Source organism: Ctenocephalides felis, unplaced genomic scaffold (assembly GCF_003426905.1).
Source record: "Ctenocephalides felis isolate EL2017-DRISC unplaced genomic scaffold, ASM342690v1 CF-g0.4_SCAFFOLD_01886, whole genome shotgun sequence".
NCBI classification, from domain to species: Eukaryota; Metazoa; Arthropoda; class Insecta; order Siphonaptera; family Pulicidae; genus Ctenocephalides; species Ctenocephalides felis.
In genome coordinates this window covers 53,585,589-53,601,902 of record NW_020538040.1, presented here as the reverse complement: position 1 = coordinate 53,601,902, position 16,314 = coordinate 53,585,589, and the positions used below count along the sequence as shown (strand labels likewise).

At 29.6% G+C, this 16,314-nt stretch overlaps 3 protein-coding genes across 3 annotated transcripts in view; all 3 read right to left on the bottom strand.

The window, feature by feature from the left end:
- LOC113376562 (protein tweety-like) overlaps positions 1-320 on the bottom strand; it is a 61,094-nt gene extending 60,774 nt beyond the window's left edge. The window contains exon 1 of the mRNA XM_026616524.1: positions 233-320. The gene's annotated coding sequence lies outside the window, so the exon portion shown is untranslated. The remainder of the gene's footprint in view (positions 1-232) is intronic.
- A 254-nt stretch (positions 321-574) lies between these two features.
- Positions 575-5,365, bottom strand: LOC113377146 (probable aconitate hydratase, mitochondrial). Its single transcript, XM_026617360.1, has 10 exons — positions 5,179-5,365; positions 3,778-4,638; positions 3,507-3,632; positions 3,305-3,430; positions 2,911-3,102; positions 2,666-2,846; positions 1,805-1,954; positions 1,530-1,731; positions 982-1,330; positions 575-903 (listed from the first exon to the last, which is right to left on the bottom strand). The coding sequence occupies exons 1-10, from the start codon at positions 5,209-5,211 to the stop codon at positions 769-771; spliced, it is 2,355 nt and encodes a 784-aa protein (XP_026473145.1). The 5' UTR covers positions 5,212-5,365; the 3' UTR covers positions 575-768.
- A 2,985-nt stretch (positions 5,366-8,350) lies between these two features.
- LOC113375093 (nuclear receptor subfamily 2 group E member 1) overlaps positions 8,351-16,314 on the bottom strand; it is a 44,900-nt gene continuing 36,936 nt past the window's right edge. Inside the window, exons 4-8 of the mRNA XM_026615041.1 lie at positions 12,942-13,349; positions 12,379-12,533; positions 12,194-12,304; positions 8,903-9,209; positions 8,351-8,604 (exon numbers count right to left, since the gene is read on the bottom strand). Of these exons, the coding sequence (XP_026470826.1) occupies positions 8,351-8,604; positions 8,903-9,209; positions 12,194-12,304; positions 12,379-12,533; positions 12,942-13,349 (1,235 nt within the window). The remainder of the gene's footprint in view (positions 8,605-8,902; positions 9,210-12,193; positions 12,305-12,378; positions 12,534-12,941; positions 13,350-16,314) is intronic.

The window sequence follows — 16,314 nt, the reverse complement described above, 5'->3', positions numbered from 1 at the left end:
ATTGATAGAGGCAAACATCACAGTAAACTTATAATAATTTACTTAAACATAACAAAAAACAAACTTTCATTCATACCAAAGCTTTGCACTAACATTTCTTTGAACTAAAAGAATTGTTTATCAACAAGGTTTGACATAAGGTTAACAGTAAAGCACAGTAAAATCACCATCAATTAGTTAGCGTAATATTGACATAAAAATCATATATTATCAATAACAAAAACTGACTTACAATTCGATTTTAAATTACTTTTCCTGAATAAAACACAAAAAACACGACACAAACCAACTCACTTGTACAATGAACAAAACTGATTTTATTTGATTGCAAGAACAAATGCTATCTACAATTAGTGTTGCCAATGGAGAAAAATAATCTCATGTTGAAGTGTGAAGTTGAATGCGAACCCATAACAGTTCGATTTTTTCCCGCCGTATAAAATGTTCATATGATTTTGTTCATCAACATTTAAAAGAATACAAATTTTATTTAATAATTGTATCGCTATTAATGTAAACAGTTGCAGTTGCACTGAAATGCTGTAATATTACAAAAAAATTAAAGGATAACATCAGAAAATAAAATTATTTATTTTATTAAATGCAGGCAGCATTTGCACACATTTGTGTGAATATAAAACATTAATAAAATTATATGCATAACAATATTTTTACAAATCTACTACAATCAATATTTCAACTATATACAATGATTATTAAAAATTGAAGATTCCTATTTTATGAAAAATAGTTTGGAACAGATTTAAATTACTTAGTCATTTCTTTCATTCTGTTTAATGCACTGCCAGCTTTGAACCATCCAATTTGCAAATCGTTCAACGTGTGTTTCAGTAAGATTTTATCGACTTTTCCATCAGCATGTTTGATCTCACACTCAACAGGCTGTAAGAAGAAACATTTTATAATACCTACATTTGATTGATTTGTGGAAACCTCATATAGAAAATCACAGTAATTTACCTTTCCAGCACTAAGTTTGTCCAAACCTAACAAGCTGATTTTGTCAGTTGGTTGAATCTTGTCATAATCTCCTGGTGTGGCAAAAGTCAGTGGCAACATTCCTTGCTTTTTCAAGTTAGTTTCATGTATACGTGCAAAAGATTTTACAATTATTGCTCTACCACCAAGATGACGAGGTTCTAAGGCAGCATGTTCCCTGGAAGAACCTTCTCCATAGTTTTCATCACCTATAGCTACCCAACGAATACCATTTGCCTTATAATGACGAGCCACTTCAGGAACAGCTCCATATTGACCAGTAACTTGGTTTTTAACCTTGTTCATTTCACCATTTTCAGCATTGATAGCTCTAAAATATATTCATTTTTAAATAAAATAATATATCTTATATCTAAATTTAATTAGCATAATTGCATATTCTACATAAAATTGAATAAAATAAGTTGCAAATAATAAAATGTTAATTATCAATTATCTTGTAAAATTAATTAACAAAATAATGAATAACATGTCATTATAATTCACACATACAACAAATTCAAACCTACGTAATGAACATATTATTGGAAATATTATCAAGATGTCCTCTATATTTTAGCCAAGGTCCAGCAGCTGAGATATGGTCAGTGGTACATTTTCCTTTAACTTTAATGAGAATGGTCATATCAGTAAGATCTTTACCATCCCATTTATCAAATGGTTCCAACAATTGCAATCGGTCTGATTTAGGATCAACATTAACTTTCACACCTGAAAGTAATATTTTATTTATATTTAGTTCAGTAAAAGTTTATTTTATTTGATGTAAAATGAAAATATGTACTTGAGCCATCTGCAGGAGGTTGTTCATATGTATCTTGACCTGCATCGAAACCTTTGCTTGGAAGTTCATCGCCAAAGGGTGAATCAAGTTTGAATTCTTTGCCATCGCTTCCTTTCAGAGTATCTGTTACTGGATTAAAATCTAAGCGGCCTGTAAAATAAATATATAATATAATTAACTACTATGAAATGGAAGAACTTAATAAATATAAGATCAAGCAATAAGAATATTTTTTCTTATTAATTATATGAATAAAATATACCACAAAAAAAAACATTAGAAGGGTTAAAAACATATGGAAACAGAATAGATATTTTATCATTTAACTGAAGAAATGCAAAAATGAGCATAAATGTGGGAGGTTGCCTTAACTAAAAATCCATATTAACATATCAATAAATATTGAAATAAAAATAGAAAAGTTGCAATTTAAAATTAATTAATAATACTAAACACATAAATGAAGTGCATAACCCATTTCTCTAATCTTTAAATTTTATTATCAAATTACTTCTCAAACCTATAATTTTTAATGTTAATTGTTTTAGCTATCAAGTGGACTCTGAATCCTGAAGAAGTAGAGTACAATATTTTCAAATTATTACGTTTAATACATTTACACTTAATACATTTTTATATCTATATATTTTTTTTATCTGATGTTTCTTCAGAAGATGTAAAGCAATAAAGACATAATGAAAAATAACTAATACATAACTAGTAAATTAGCTATCAAAATTGATGATTCATGCAATAATTCAAGTACTAAATGTAAAAAATAATACAGTAAATAAAAACTTAAAACAAATTCTAAAAGTCAAGATCAGAAAAAAAGTTAAGTTTAAAATAGTTTGTGCATACCAGCAATTGATAGAGCTGTGACTAATTCAGGACTTGTGACAAAACAGTGAGTGGCAGGATTAGCATCATTACGGCCTGTGAAATTTCTATTATATGAAGTAACAATTGTGTTTTTCTCTCCTTTCTTCACATCCTTACGATCCCACTGACCGATGCAAGGTCCACAGGCATTGGCTAAAACCTTATATAATTACATTTCATTTAGTATTAAGATATTTTTATGTAAGCAAAGTTACAAAACATACAGTGCCACCAAATTCACGGAGAGTTTGGGCAATTCCATCTCGTTCGATCGTTGAACGAATCTGTTCAGACCCAGGTGTAACATTGAATGGAATTTTAGATTTTACTCCATGTTTCATTGCCTGTTTAGCAATGCTTGCACAACGTCCCATATCTTCATAAGATGAATTAGTACAAGAACCAATTAAGCCAACCTGTGGAATTGTATAGAAAATCACTAAAACTGATAGTACAATAAAAAGGATAGGATAGGTGTATGAAGCTTTTACATCAAACAAATACATTTAATGATCATATTGATTATAAAATATTATGAATAGTAAAATATTTATAAAGATAAATAAAAAATAAAAATAAATAATGCTGGCAAAAAACTTTTCAATGTTAAGTACATACTTTGATATCCATAGGCCACCCCTTTTCCTTAGCATTGGCTCCCAGTTTACTGATAGCACTAGCAAGATCAGGTGTAAAAGGTCCATTTACATGTGGTTCCAAAGTATCCAAATTTATTTCTATTACCTGCAAAAAATAATAATATGATATTTTACCTATAAACCTTATATATTAAATTAAAATTAAATTTTTTTTTTTATACTCTATCATAATTAGCTCCTTCATCAGCCGTTAATAAATCTTTCTTAACCCCATCAGCTTCCTTTGCAATGGCATCTCTTCCAGTAGATTTCAAGTATGAAGCCATTCGTGCATTGAATGGAAATATCTAAAGCCAAAACAAGACAATCAAAGATCAAATTTTTGTAAAAAAAAAATGCAATTATGGACTTATGGACACCATAAGTCCATATGTAAATATGGTAATAAAGTAATTGTGATGAAGCTTGATAAATAGAATAAATTCTACTTACTGATGTTGTTGCTCCAATTTCAGCACCCATGTTACAAATGGTAGCCATGCCTGTACATGAAATTGCATCAACACCAGGTCCAAAATACTCAATGATGGCACCAGTGCCACCCTTTACAGTTAAAATATCAGCAACTTTCAAGATAACATCCTTAGGAGAGGTCCAGCCTCCTAATTTGCCAGTCAATTTTACTCCAATAACTTTTGGGCATTTCAATTCCCATGGAATATTGGCCATTACATCAACGGCATCTGCTCCTCCAACACCAATACACAGACCACCTAATCCACCACCGTTTGGTGTGTGGGAATCAGTACCAATCATTACCAAGCCAGGAAAAGCGTAATTTTCCAAAATAATTTGATGAATAATGCCAGAGCCTGGTTTCCAAAAGCCCACCCCATATTTAGCACTAGCACTGGATAAGAAACTGTATACTTCTTTATTAATGTCCTTGGCTCTAGCAAGATCTTGATCTCCTCCGATTTGTGCTTCGATTAAATGATCACAATGAATCGTGCTAGGAACGGCAACTTTAGGCAGCCCTGATGAAATAAATTGCAACATGGCCATTTGAGCAGTAGCATCTTGCATAGCAACTCTATCGGGTCTTAAACGTAAGTAGCTAGTTCCTCTTTCAATTTCTTGTTTTTCAGGTTCATCTAAATGAGAATATAATACTTTTTCGGAAAGAGTTAATGGCCTGTTCAAACGCTTTTTAACAACTTTTAAATTTTCTGATAATTTTCCATAAGGCAGATAAGAATCACTGTCGAATTTGCTCATGGCCACCTTGCTGGCCATGGCAGTTAATGGCGAGACATGAAAGCATCTTTGTTGAACTTCAGCAATAAATCCCGCCTACAAAAACAATTACATAATGAGTTGATATTAATATTGAATTAATTTTAATATCTGATTTATACCCATGGCATATGAATTAATCAATACCAATAATTTTAAAGTTGATCAAACCATTTTAGATTCTCAATATTTTTTTCATAATTTTAAATGCAATTTTACTACTGCTTTTTTAAAAGTTTGCAATTTAAAATGCATTTTCTGCTCAAAGAGATAAGTAATTTGAAAATATCTAAATAAAGTCATTGTATAATATAGCAGTCAAAATAAATTGCACAAGTGATTGTTTTGAAAAATTTCTTATCTAAACCGCGCATGAACTCGATCTCATGATATGTAGTTATTTTTAATCAAATCGAACTTTGAGCTTGATTTATGAAAAAGTTATAAATAAATTTGGAATGTGCCTAAAATGAAGAAATAGTTCAACGCTTATACAATCATATCAACCAAAATAATTTGAAACGTGTATAAATTATTAGGTTATATAACAATACGGTATACGGCATTTGATTAAAAATATAAAAATTCAAACATTACCTGGCGATGCAAAACTCTCATACAGTACGCCATGACTAGGAGCGAGTTGCTGAATTTTATAACAATGTTTATTGAAAGTGCAAATTATATTATTAAGTTTTGTGCACTATAAACATTTGAGTTTTCCTCACCAATTATTTGCAATAAACTTCGAAGCTTGTCACACGACAAACAACTCAAGATGACAACTTCGTCGCCACTCTCTGCAGCGGCAGCCCCGACTCACACTAAACTCTTCAGTTGGGTTTCGTATACCGTTAAATAATTTACTTACTCTGCAACAGATGATGCAGCTATTTATTCAATTCAAACGATTGCGCAACTAACCGATTTCTTTAACAACGTGAATAATAATATAATATTCGAATTATCATCGACGTAAAACTGATAAGTTGTTGTCCGTACATTTATATTATTAACTTCCCGAAGTAAAAGTTTGTTTTCATCAAAAAATCCGATTCGCTAATTTTATGTTTTCTCGACGTTTCAAGCCGTTCGAATGAGACCAAATTTGGAAAAAGTATGTGTGTGTATGTGTGTAAACAGATTTTTTACCGTGAATCGACCTTTACTCAAGAACGACTGGACCATTTCAAAAATTTAAAAGCTATTCGATGTATCTCGATGAGGACTAGTAGAAAGGTGGAAAATTTTTCGTCCACGTTTTAGCCCGCAATTCTGAATTTTGAAAATTCAAAAACCGTTTGAAAGATATTAGTTGGGAATCGTGCTGATTAGTTTTTGGTAAAGATCGGCCAGGCCGTTTTCTTGTAATAAAAAATTAAAAATATTTTTTCGACGTGTTCTATAATTTTTTTTGACGGTAGATACCATAGTCTTATAGATCATACTAAAATATTACGGCCCTACGACAAGTAGCTTAATTTTAAAAATTCATCAAAGTTTGAGAAAATGAGTAGCTTTTTTGACGTTTGTTAAAATTAAAATTAAGACGTTTTACTTGGTATAACGATAAGGTCTTTGTTCGTTTTCAATGATGTGTGATAAATCCACTCAAAATACTTAATAATAAAATCACTCATAAATTAATTTGATACTTTATTGATTAAGTCGATAATTTACACATACCGGGAAGTTCATGTACCTTGCCTCAAGGCAAAATACCAATACCAACTAGTTTATTATTAATTTCTTACTAACTTCTTTTCTAAATCTCATGAGATGTGGAAATGATAATTCGGGCTGATTAGATCCAGATTGAAACCCAGATCATATATCTAATTGTAAAAGTGAAATAATTACGTTATTTAATAAAAATTTACATTATATACCAATAATCACATTCACTCAATCAGTATTACTATTTTTTGTTCATATATCAGTATACTAAATTTCTGTTCATTTCATGATACACTACACAATGTGGTACATGTTGATTTTTACGAAGCGGTAGTTGATGTTTGCTCCGGAACATTTTCGCGACATTTAAAGTAATTTTAAATCGTTTGACATCATATTGGAAAGGATATTGCTTGTGTTTGTATGTGTGTGTACATCTTAATAACTTGTTTCTTTGTAATTAACAGACGAATGAATTTTTTTCAACGTTTTCGCAATAAATTTTGAACAGTTTTTGAAACAACAATGAAAACCATTCGAAAATTATTAATGTATCCGATTCGAAGAGTATTCATTAATCCGATATGTCTCATTTATAAACATTCTAAGATCGCCAATTTAAGACATATTTTTCATCCACATTTTCTCACAAAATACTACTACGCTTTGAAGAATTTCAATTGGTAATTAAAAATTGTTGCTTGACTAACCCTTAACAAAAATCAATCAATAAGATTTTTAATTGATATATTTAAGTTTTGTATGTCACATAATTTTTTGACTAGTATGTAAGCTGTAATTATGCCACGGACACTAGGGTTCCCAAAACAATTTATATGAAAAATATGGTGAATTGAGTGCCAAGGCCCTTATTGTGAGATATGGACAATGACGATTGCCCAAAAGTACTATTCACACTATCAGAATCATTCTAACCGATAATACTTTTCTTCAAAAATCGTGACAAATTTCTTTTCGATGAGTGTGTCTGTGTAAGTTTATAAATGTCAGCAATTTTATGACACACATAATTAATTATAAGATTTAAAACGTAACAAATTAAAAACTATTATAAAAAATATCACACCTAATATATATGGGGTATTTAATTTATTATATTCCTTTTATTATATATTACCTATTAATTTTTATATACATATATAATTAATCACATTTCATATTTTTAACATTAATATTTAAATGTAACATTAAAATACGGGAACACTCGAGCAACTGCAGAACTTAAATCTTTACATATATATAAATATATGTAAATAGTTTGACAATGAAAACATGATTTATAAATAATAAAAAATTAGTTTTAGCGCAATAAATTCATGTTGACATTTTTGCTTTGCTTTCGTTATTCGAGATATATTAAAAGTACTTTTGAGTAACTAAAATTAATTTCTCAAGGAGGTATAACATTTTTGAATTTTTGTCAAATATTCAATATTTTTGTCAAATATTCAATATTCAGTGAGTATAAAATAAAATATTGAATTTAGCAATAAATATAACATCTATAATTAAATATCACAACAATCTAATTTATACTAATTTCTATAGAGTTCATATTCATTTTCAGTTTAGGTTTGACACAATTTTTGTGATTGGCATATTAAGAAGGGCATTATAAGGGCAGATAACCAGCATTATCTTAATGACATAAAATGATTAATTATTTATTCGGAATATTTAAAGAAGTATGATACATTAAAGTATGTTCTAAATTAATTTAAATGCTATAAAATGACTAGATTTTATAATTAATTTTCATTACTATATCGCCATTATAAAATATATTTGGAAAGAATATGAAAATTTTTCTGCTAAAACTAGTTGACATGTGATCATAATAATTTTTAAATATCAAATTATTACGATGTTCAAAATGATAGTGTATCAAAATTAATTTTGTTTTATAAATGTTTAGATGATAATTCTATTTGTCGAATAAAGTAATAATAAATTTATTAGTTGATCTTAAAAATATCTTTATCTTATAAATGTAAATAAACAAATTAAGTACGTGCAACAATCATTTCATCAAATTTCGTTCGCATTTTATTTTTATACATAGTGTTTTTTTTTAAGTAGACGGTTTTTCCATGTGATACATATCACCTAAAAGTCTACTAATAGGAATTTCTCCTATCGTCTCTTTAAAGAATAGTAATTCTACCGTAACTGGTCTAACAGCACGCAGGCAGGGCAGCAGTAACAAAAGACGTCCAAATCTGGTGGGCTGCCGAGGATACCTCGAACGAACATAATCGCCCAGAATGCACTGCGCCTGATCTTGAAGCATTTCAACAGGCTGAACGTCACATAAACCAACGGTTTCTGTAAAAGACAAAATCCTAAATTAAAACTATATTGTAATTATAGTTGTGATTGACCAATACTGCCTCAACACTGATTTTCAAATAAGAAGATTAAGGGAAAGTTGTGAATGTAAAATTAGTATGCAAAATCGCAACGTCCCTGATACTATATAAATAATGCGATACTAATATAAACATAAGAATTATAAACAAAACAATTCGACTGTTTTCAGAACGATAATGTCGTAAGTAAAAAAGAAATTATAAAACTGTAGTTGTTGAGATTACGAATGCATGAACTTTTCGAAATATCTAACCTGGAGCAAAAAGAACTACAGCTTTCATGCAGCCGCATTCGCTTCCATCTGGTGCGATCTGACGAAACCTGCACAATATTTCCTGTACAGCATTTGCTTCTTCGGCGTCCAGGCCTACATTTGTTCTTTGCCGTTCTAATAAAGCTCCTAGATCCCAAGGAGCTGACCATTGAGCCAAATGAAGCAAGAATAGTTCTTTCCATGACTCTTGTAAAAGCAATAATTGATCGCGCTTTGATAAGGTTTGGAATGGTGCGAGACATCGTACCCAACGAACTGCCATGAAGAGAAGACGGGCTGTTGTTTCCTGAAATAATTTCACATTCTAAACTCGTAATTCGCAATCGTATATATATATATATATATATATATATATATATATATATATGTGTGTGTGTGTATGTGTATGTATGTGCGGATACAATTTTTCGTCGACGGCTTCGAGAACACGAATCAACCAATTTGAATAATTTAAAAAACATTCGATTCCTAAGGAGACGTGCTGACTAGTTTTAAGCAAAGGCAGGTTCAGCCGTTCCGAAGATACAAGACAAAAAGTGCCAAAAATGGTAATTCAATTTTTGAGAGAACAGAGCGTCCGATTGGAATTATACAAAAAACGTTTTATTTGTATAGACAAAATGAAGAACTGATGAAATATTTGGGAAGACAAATTTAGCGGTTTTGGAGATCCAATAAAGAAGTAAAAAAAATCACGGACAAAAATAATCATTAGACATATGCACATCTAATTATCACGTATTTTATAGACAATTTAATAATGAGAACAAATGTTTACATTTTTATGGGATCCGTACCAATGTTTATCCGTTATACTGCGAACGCCCACGAGCTTTGATAATTCGTTTCTACGCAGCTAACGTATCGCGATTGCTTTAAAAAAAAATTCAAAATTTACAAATTATTTTAAAGTAAAAAAAATTTTAAAAACTTTAATTTTTGGATCGGAAAGTTCCAGCAATTTGCCTTAAAGCACGATGCCATGCACCACTAGTTGTACAATGAAATTTCCTTGTTAACTTCACGTAGGATAAGTTATAGTTTTCGCAAAAAAATTGGAAACATTTTTTTTATATATCTTCACGCTTCAAAGGTTTCTGAACATTTGGGCACACCTTAGAAAAAATGGATGTGTGTGTGTGTGTGAATACAAATTATCGTCGACCATTTCAGGAACACAGATCAACCGATTTGAATTATTCAAAAAACATTTGATTCTTATTGATAAGGAGACGTGCTGAGTAGTTTATGGCAAAAGCAGGTCTAGCCGTTCCGAAGATACGGGGCAAAAAGAGCAAAAATGGTAGTTCAGTTTTTAAAAGAATGGAGCGTCCGACTTGAATAATTCAAAAAAACATTTCATTTATATTGACGAAATGAACAACTGACAAAATTTTTGTTGTGGCAAGTTTAGCGGTTTCTGAGATCCAATAAAAAAAGTTAAAAAAAGTCATTTGGCGAATAAAAATGATCATTAGGCATACGCACATCAAATTAACAGACATTTTATATATATTTTAAGAATAAGAACAAATTTGGTTTGGTTCTATGGGTTCCGTACCAATGCCTACCCGTTAGTCTGCGACGCGGCGCACACGCGTTTCGATATTTCGTTTCTACGCAGCTAAGGTATCGCGATTGCTTTGAAAAACAGTTCAATTTTTTCAAAATATTTCAAAGTATAATAATAATTCAAATATTTAAAAAAAAAAAATGAAAATTTTAAAATTCCCAAAAATCTATTTTTTTTTCAAAATTCTAAAAAAGTGATTTTTTTTAAATTTATTTTTAGTGTGGGAAGTTCCAGCAATTTGCCTTAAGGCACGATGCCATGCACCACTAGTTTTATTTTATTTTTTCAGATCCTGAAAAAATATTCACACGTAGTCTATATACGATACCTTACATTTTAATCTATGTTACTTTAACACATTTATTTTTTTTTTTTTCCCACATATCATTAGTTGTTTAAATGTTATAATTGTTTCTGAATGGAATGAAATATAATTTCAATAAAGATGTGCTTTTGCTTTACTATTGGTTTCCATTGTGAGGGCGTTTGACTTACGCGATCGCTCCACCCTATTTTCAAATGACTTTCTGACTTGTGCGCAGGGCGCAAAGAGTCTCGTTAAACGATGGATTCCTATTGGATATAGCTACTGTATCTGCACTCCCAAAAGTTGAAAATTATACTAATTTCAGTGATCCCAACGATAGGCCACTGTACAAAACTTTACTTTGTTTAAATTTCATACTATTTAGTTTATTTTCACGTTATCGTTGTTCTAACTATACTTCACATATATTTATTTCTTAGTTATATATAAAGTTACTGTAGATGAAATGAAACTAAGATGACCACTTCAAGATCTCAAGAAAATTTTACCATAACTTGGAAAAAGTGAATATATCCATTATATGCATGTTTCGTAAAACATTCGTTTTGCTTTTTGGATACGCGGAATTATCTCCGAGTTACGGAGAAAAAACATCTAACAATATTCCTTTGGAAACTAAAATTAAATGACAAATGAAAATTTAACCTATAAAACTTTTACAACATATTTTAACAACTTGTATAAATTTATCATAATAAATTTTGAATTCCGTAGCTTATATATTATATTATAAGCTTGCATACAAAATTACTTTGAACAAACTATTTCAACATTAAAAAAAATGGATTCATTTTTTCGTGGTTAAAGATTTTGTATCAATACATAAAAATCCCACAACTTAACAATTAATACTAAAATACTAATAGACCAACTATTTTTTTACAATAGGCGACTTATGTATGAAATTCATTATATTATAAGTCTCCGTTATTGCCGTAAACCTTCGACGATCATTCAAATATTTTAAAATCTAGTTTGGTTTATTTAATATTTTTTTCAATATTCAGTTAAAATTTTAGAATTTTTTAAGGTATTAGTTTCTTATCACAAGTTCTTCATGCGTTTCTTAAATACTAAATGTCATTATATCGATATATGAAATGACCATCAAATTAAAGATTTTTATATAGAATTCAAAAGCATGCATAATTTTTTAAAATATATTTTTGCGTTCCGTACAATATTAAATATTAAAAAAAATGCTTATGTATTCCAAACAAACTTATTTAGCTCTACATTTATCGTATATCGTTCAAAATCTTTGCAATCACTCAATCCAGGGTTTATTAAAAAATATTTAGATTTTCCAGTTTTTTTTTTAAATATTGAAATCGCTCAAATCTCAAACAGTATTTTTTAACCAACTGACCTGCAGAACTTCCCAAGTAGGTGTCAAAGGTAATGCTAATGGACTTGGAATTGGTGGAGACATCATTACATCGCCTTGCATTTGTAATTGCTTTGCGCTCCAAACTAATTCCTGCAACAACAAAAATCATATATGTAAATTTGATTATTTTACGCAAATATATTATTGAAAAGTATATAACTAACCTGACATCTCTCAGCTGACATCAGTATGTGTAACATTCCTGGATGCGTCGAATTTTGCGGCTGATTAAAACTGGGGGAAACCGAAGATTGCATGATATCTGAATCACCAGGCGGGCTCACAGAAGCTGTACCCCCAGATACTCCAGCTGGGGGTCCTACAAAAATTATACATAGGTAAAAGAATGTAATAATAGATAATTCTGATTAATCAGCTTACTTTATTAAATTAACGAAGTTCCATAATGTTTAATGATATTTTGTTTTACTAAATTTTACAAATCGTTACCAATACATGAGTACATATTCTCAAATGACTTATGATATTCAACTTAAAACCTTATAAGATACGCTCTAAATGTATCTTAGAATCCAATAAATAAGTAGTCTTAAATTACTTATAGCATTCAAATTAAATTCTTAAAAGATACACTTTAAATATTATGATCAAGATATATATCATGATGTATCTTTCAAATTTTATTAAGAAATTATAAAGTATTAGCTTGTAAATTAATTTTGAATTTCATAATAATAATAGAATAAAAAACAAAATATGTTGTAACCTGGTAAACTTCCAGAAGATGACGCACTGGACGATCCTGGTGCAGGTACCGGTTTCATCATAGGCGATGCATGGTGTCCAAAGAAGGCAGGTGGAAACTGGAAAGAATGCAACGGATGTCCAGCCACTGGCGCAACTGAGTTGAAACCTTGTAGGTGAAGCTTGCCAAACTGGTGGTGCTCTATTTTATGATGACCTGTCATAATGGCATGGGGGTGCAGAGGTGGTAATGGTGGAAGAGCACCATGAGCAATCTGATTATGACCAGAATGGGCATTGGAACCAGGCGGATGTTGTGATTGAGTTTGTTGGTGATGGTGTTGTGCTTGTTGATGATGATGCCCGGACGAATTATGATTCAGCTGTAAATGAAGCTTTGGTTTACGTGGTCCACGTTCATGTTGTACAGCTGAAAAATAGAAACTTAATTTTAGTATTCATTTATCATCATTTTAGCTTAATATTAATTACAATGCATTTTTGGCGTTTGTTTGAGCGTAGCGTCTTTAAATTTATAATTAAAATTGATATTGAATAATGAAAATACAATTGAACAGCATACTCAATATTTAAAATAAAGTTAGCGTTTGGTAGGTCAAATGATTGATTGAAACTCATTAATAACCAATAAATGCGTTAATGTAAACATGTTTTTTGCAAGAAATATATGTCAGCATTAAGTCTTAATAAACCATTGTTATAAAACTTGTTATAACACATCAATAGATAATATCATAAAATAGTTAATATCTAAAATTATATTGTTTATCAACTGTATATATATATATATATATATATATATATATATATATATTAGGGAGGTCCTTAAAATGGTCATTTTCGAATTTCCTTGCTCAAATGGTTCCAAATAGATAAAAAACAATTCTCTGAAAGTTTTAGCTCTTAATATTAACGTTTAGATAGAGCGCAATTCAATCAAAGTTTTGTATGTAAATAGCATGGAAAAATTTTCAAAAAGTTTAAAAATGTTTTTTAGATGTGATTTAGCGAACAAATGAATGAATAAAACTCATTCATTTGTCGCTAAGTTACGCCTAAAACACGTTTTTTTAATTTTCAAATTTTTTTCCATGCTCTTTCCATACAAACTTTGATTGAATTGCGCTAGATTATAATAGATTTCTGCAATGATGAATGAGCTGGCAGTTTTACTGAATATAGTCAGATAATTATTTGCTCGATTTGTGTAATTTGTTGTGATGTATTTGGTTTGGTTTTTATAATATTATTTCTCAAATTTAAGTTGGACCATAGATAACAAATTCGCATTTGATGTGTTTGATTAAAAAAATATTAGTACAAAATCTAACCCTATTTTAAACTTTCTCTAAATGAACTCTCTGAATTCAGTTCGCTCTGACTGAAATAGTAATAAATTTTTTTAATACTGTCCAAATGCTCAAGGTACTCTTTGATCGTTTATTCATATCCCTTTTATAAATATAATAATATAAAATAGAATTAATCAGAGTGTTTCAACTTGAAATTCAATTTTTGTTCAGGAATACGATTCTAAATCTGAAATCTGTGTCATCCTATCCAGAAATACCTGAGCAATTAAGTCTTGCAGAAGAACGACATACTTATCGATAACAACGGTGACTTTGCAGAAATCATACAGAACGTGACCAGAGCAATTACCTTAGGAGGGCGCGAGATATCAAGGAGTTTGTGTAGCTTTTTCGAGAGGGGTTGATTTTCCATGGAGTACATTTTAATCGTTCTTTGCGCCCCTATACAATATCGTGCTCCCATTCAATTAATCCTGCATTTCATTGAAGCCCGAGGGCTTTTCAAAAGAGATTTTAAATTAAATACAAATATTAAATATTAGCTAAACATGTTTTACATACATACGCGACTTTGCAGTAGAAGTGAGATAAAAAACTTAAGGGCGCCGAGATTTAAAATAATATTGAAAATATTTAAAATCAACAATGGTGTCATTTAAATAATATTCACTACCTTTGTCTTTTGTGTTGTTTTAAATCCTTTTTATGCCAAGTGATATAAATTGTTTTGAAAATAAACAGATTTCATTTTCGTTCTCACGTATGGTCATAATATATTTGTAAATAAAATATAATGAATACAAATCATTTATTTTCAAAAACTATTTAATTTAGAATTTTAGAATGTAAATACATTGCTTAATTTGTTGTGCGCATGTCGTGAAAAAATAAAATTGTATGAAAATAGCCAATGGCTAATTTCAATATATGAAGAAATTTATGCTAGTTACCAAGATAAATCTTATTAAGACTTAAGATTAGTTATGAGTGAACAAAATTGATCTACTTTTATCAATTATCTAAAAAACAACATCACCGGATTAAATATTTTTTATTTAAACCAATCGATTTATTCAATTAATAAATAATCTAATAATTTTTCAATCCTATCTTTTTGATGTTCTTTCTAAACCGATAATTCAAAAAAAATATATATATATATTGAAATGTATAATACACATATTGGTTTCATTGTTTAGTTTTTTTTATTGTAAATTAATTTTTTATGGTTTCTTAAATAAACATCTAATTTTTTATCATTACTAAAATTAATAACGTTAAAAGATTGCTAACTGAGAGAGCTTTTAATTCAAGCAGTATTCTCGGTTTAGAAGTTTATATCGATATTTAAGATATCCCCATAAAGTAAAATAGTGACCACAAAGTATCACTTCGCCGAGAAGTCACCTTTTTTCTTTCAACAAGTATGGGCACAAAACTTTATATAAAACGATAACCCTTTCTATCCCCTTAGAAGTTTCACGGAAAATATATTTGAATTTATATTTAAACTAATTAATGCACGCCATGTATCTAAATAACAATTAGAGAATGTTACGCTTCTTGTAAGTGTGTATACTATAATTATATAAACAATTAGTGGATAATTTATTAATGAAATTAATTATGATTATATTTAGTATCATTTCTAAGGAGATCTTAATTGCGTTCAATGTATTTTTTCCATTTTTTTCACATATTTCATATTCACTTTTGAATCGTTTTTAATTGTCTTTGTAATACTCTATATTATTAAAGACTTGAACAAAAGCCATTAACATCAAAATTGTTATAAATCGCCAATATATGTAAAGAGCATCTCTCAATTTTATGCCGACATACGTTACGATCAAAACGACAAATTTTGATACTAGACTTTAAAACTATTAAAAATAGATATCATTTTTTTTTATTTTACGATATAATTTACAACTGTGCTTAGTCTATATCTAGTAAATTTAAAGACAATATAGTTAAATAACATATGATAAATGACAGTGGCGGATCCAGCTTTGGCGTCAGGGGGGGGGGGGGGTCACATAACTAAATTATGTATAGAAC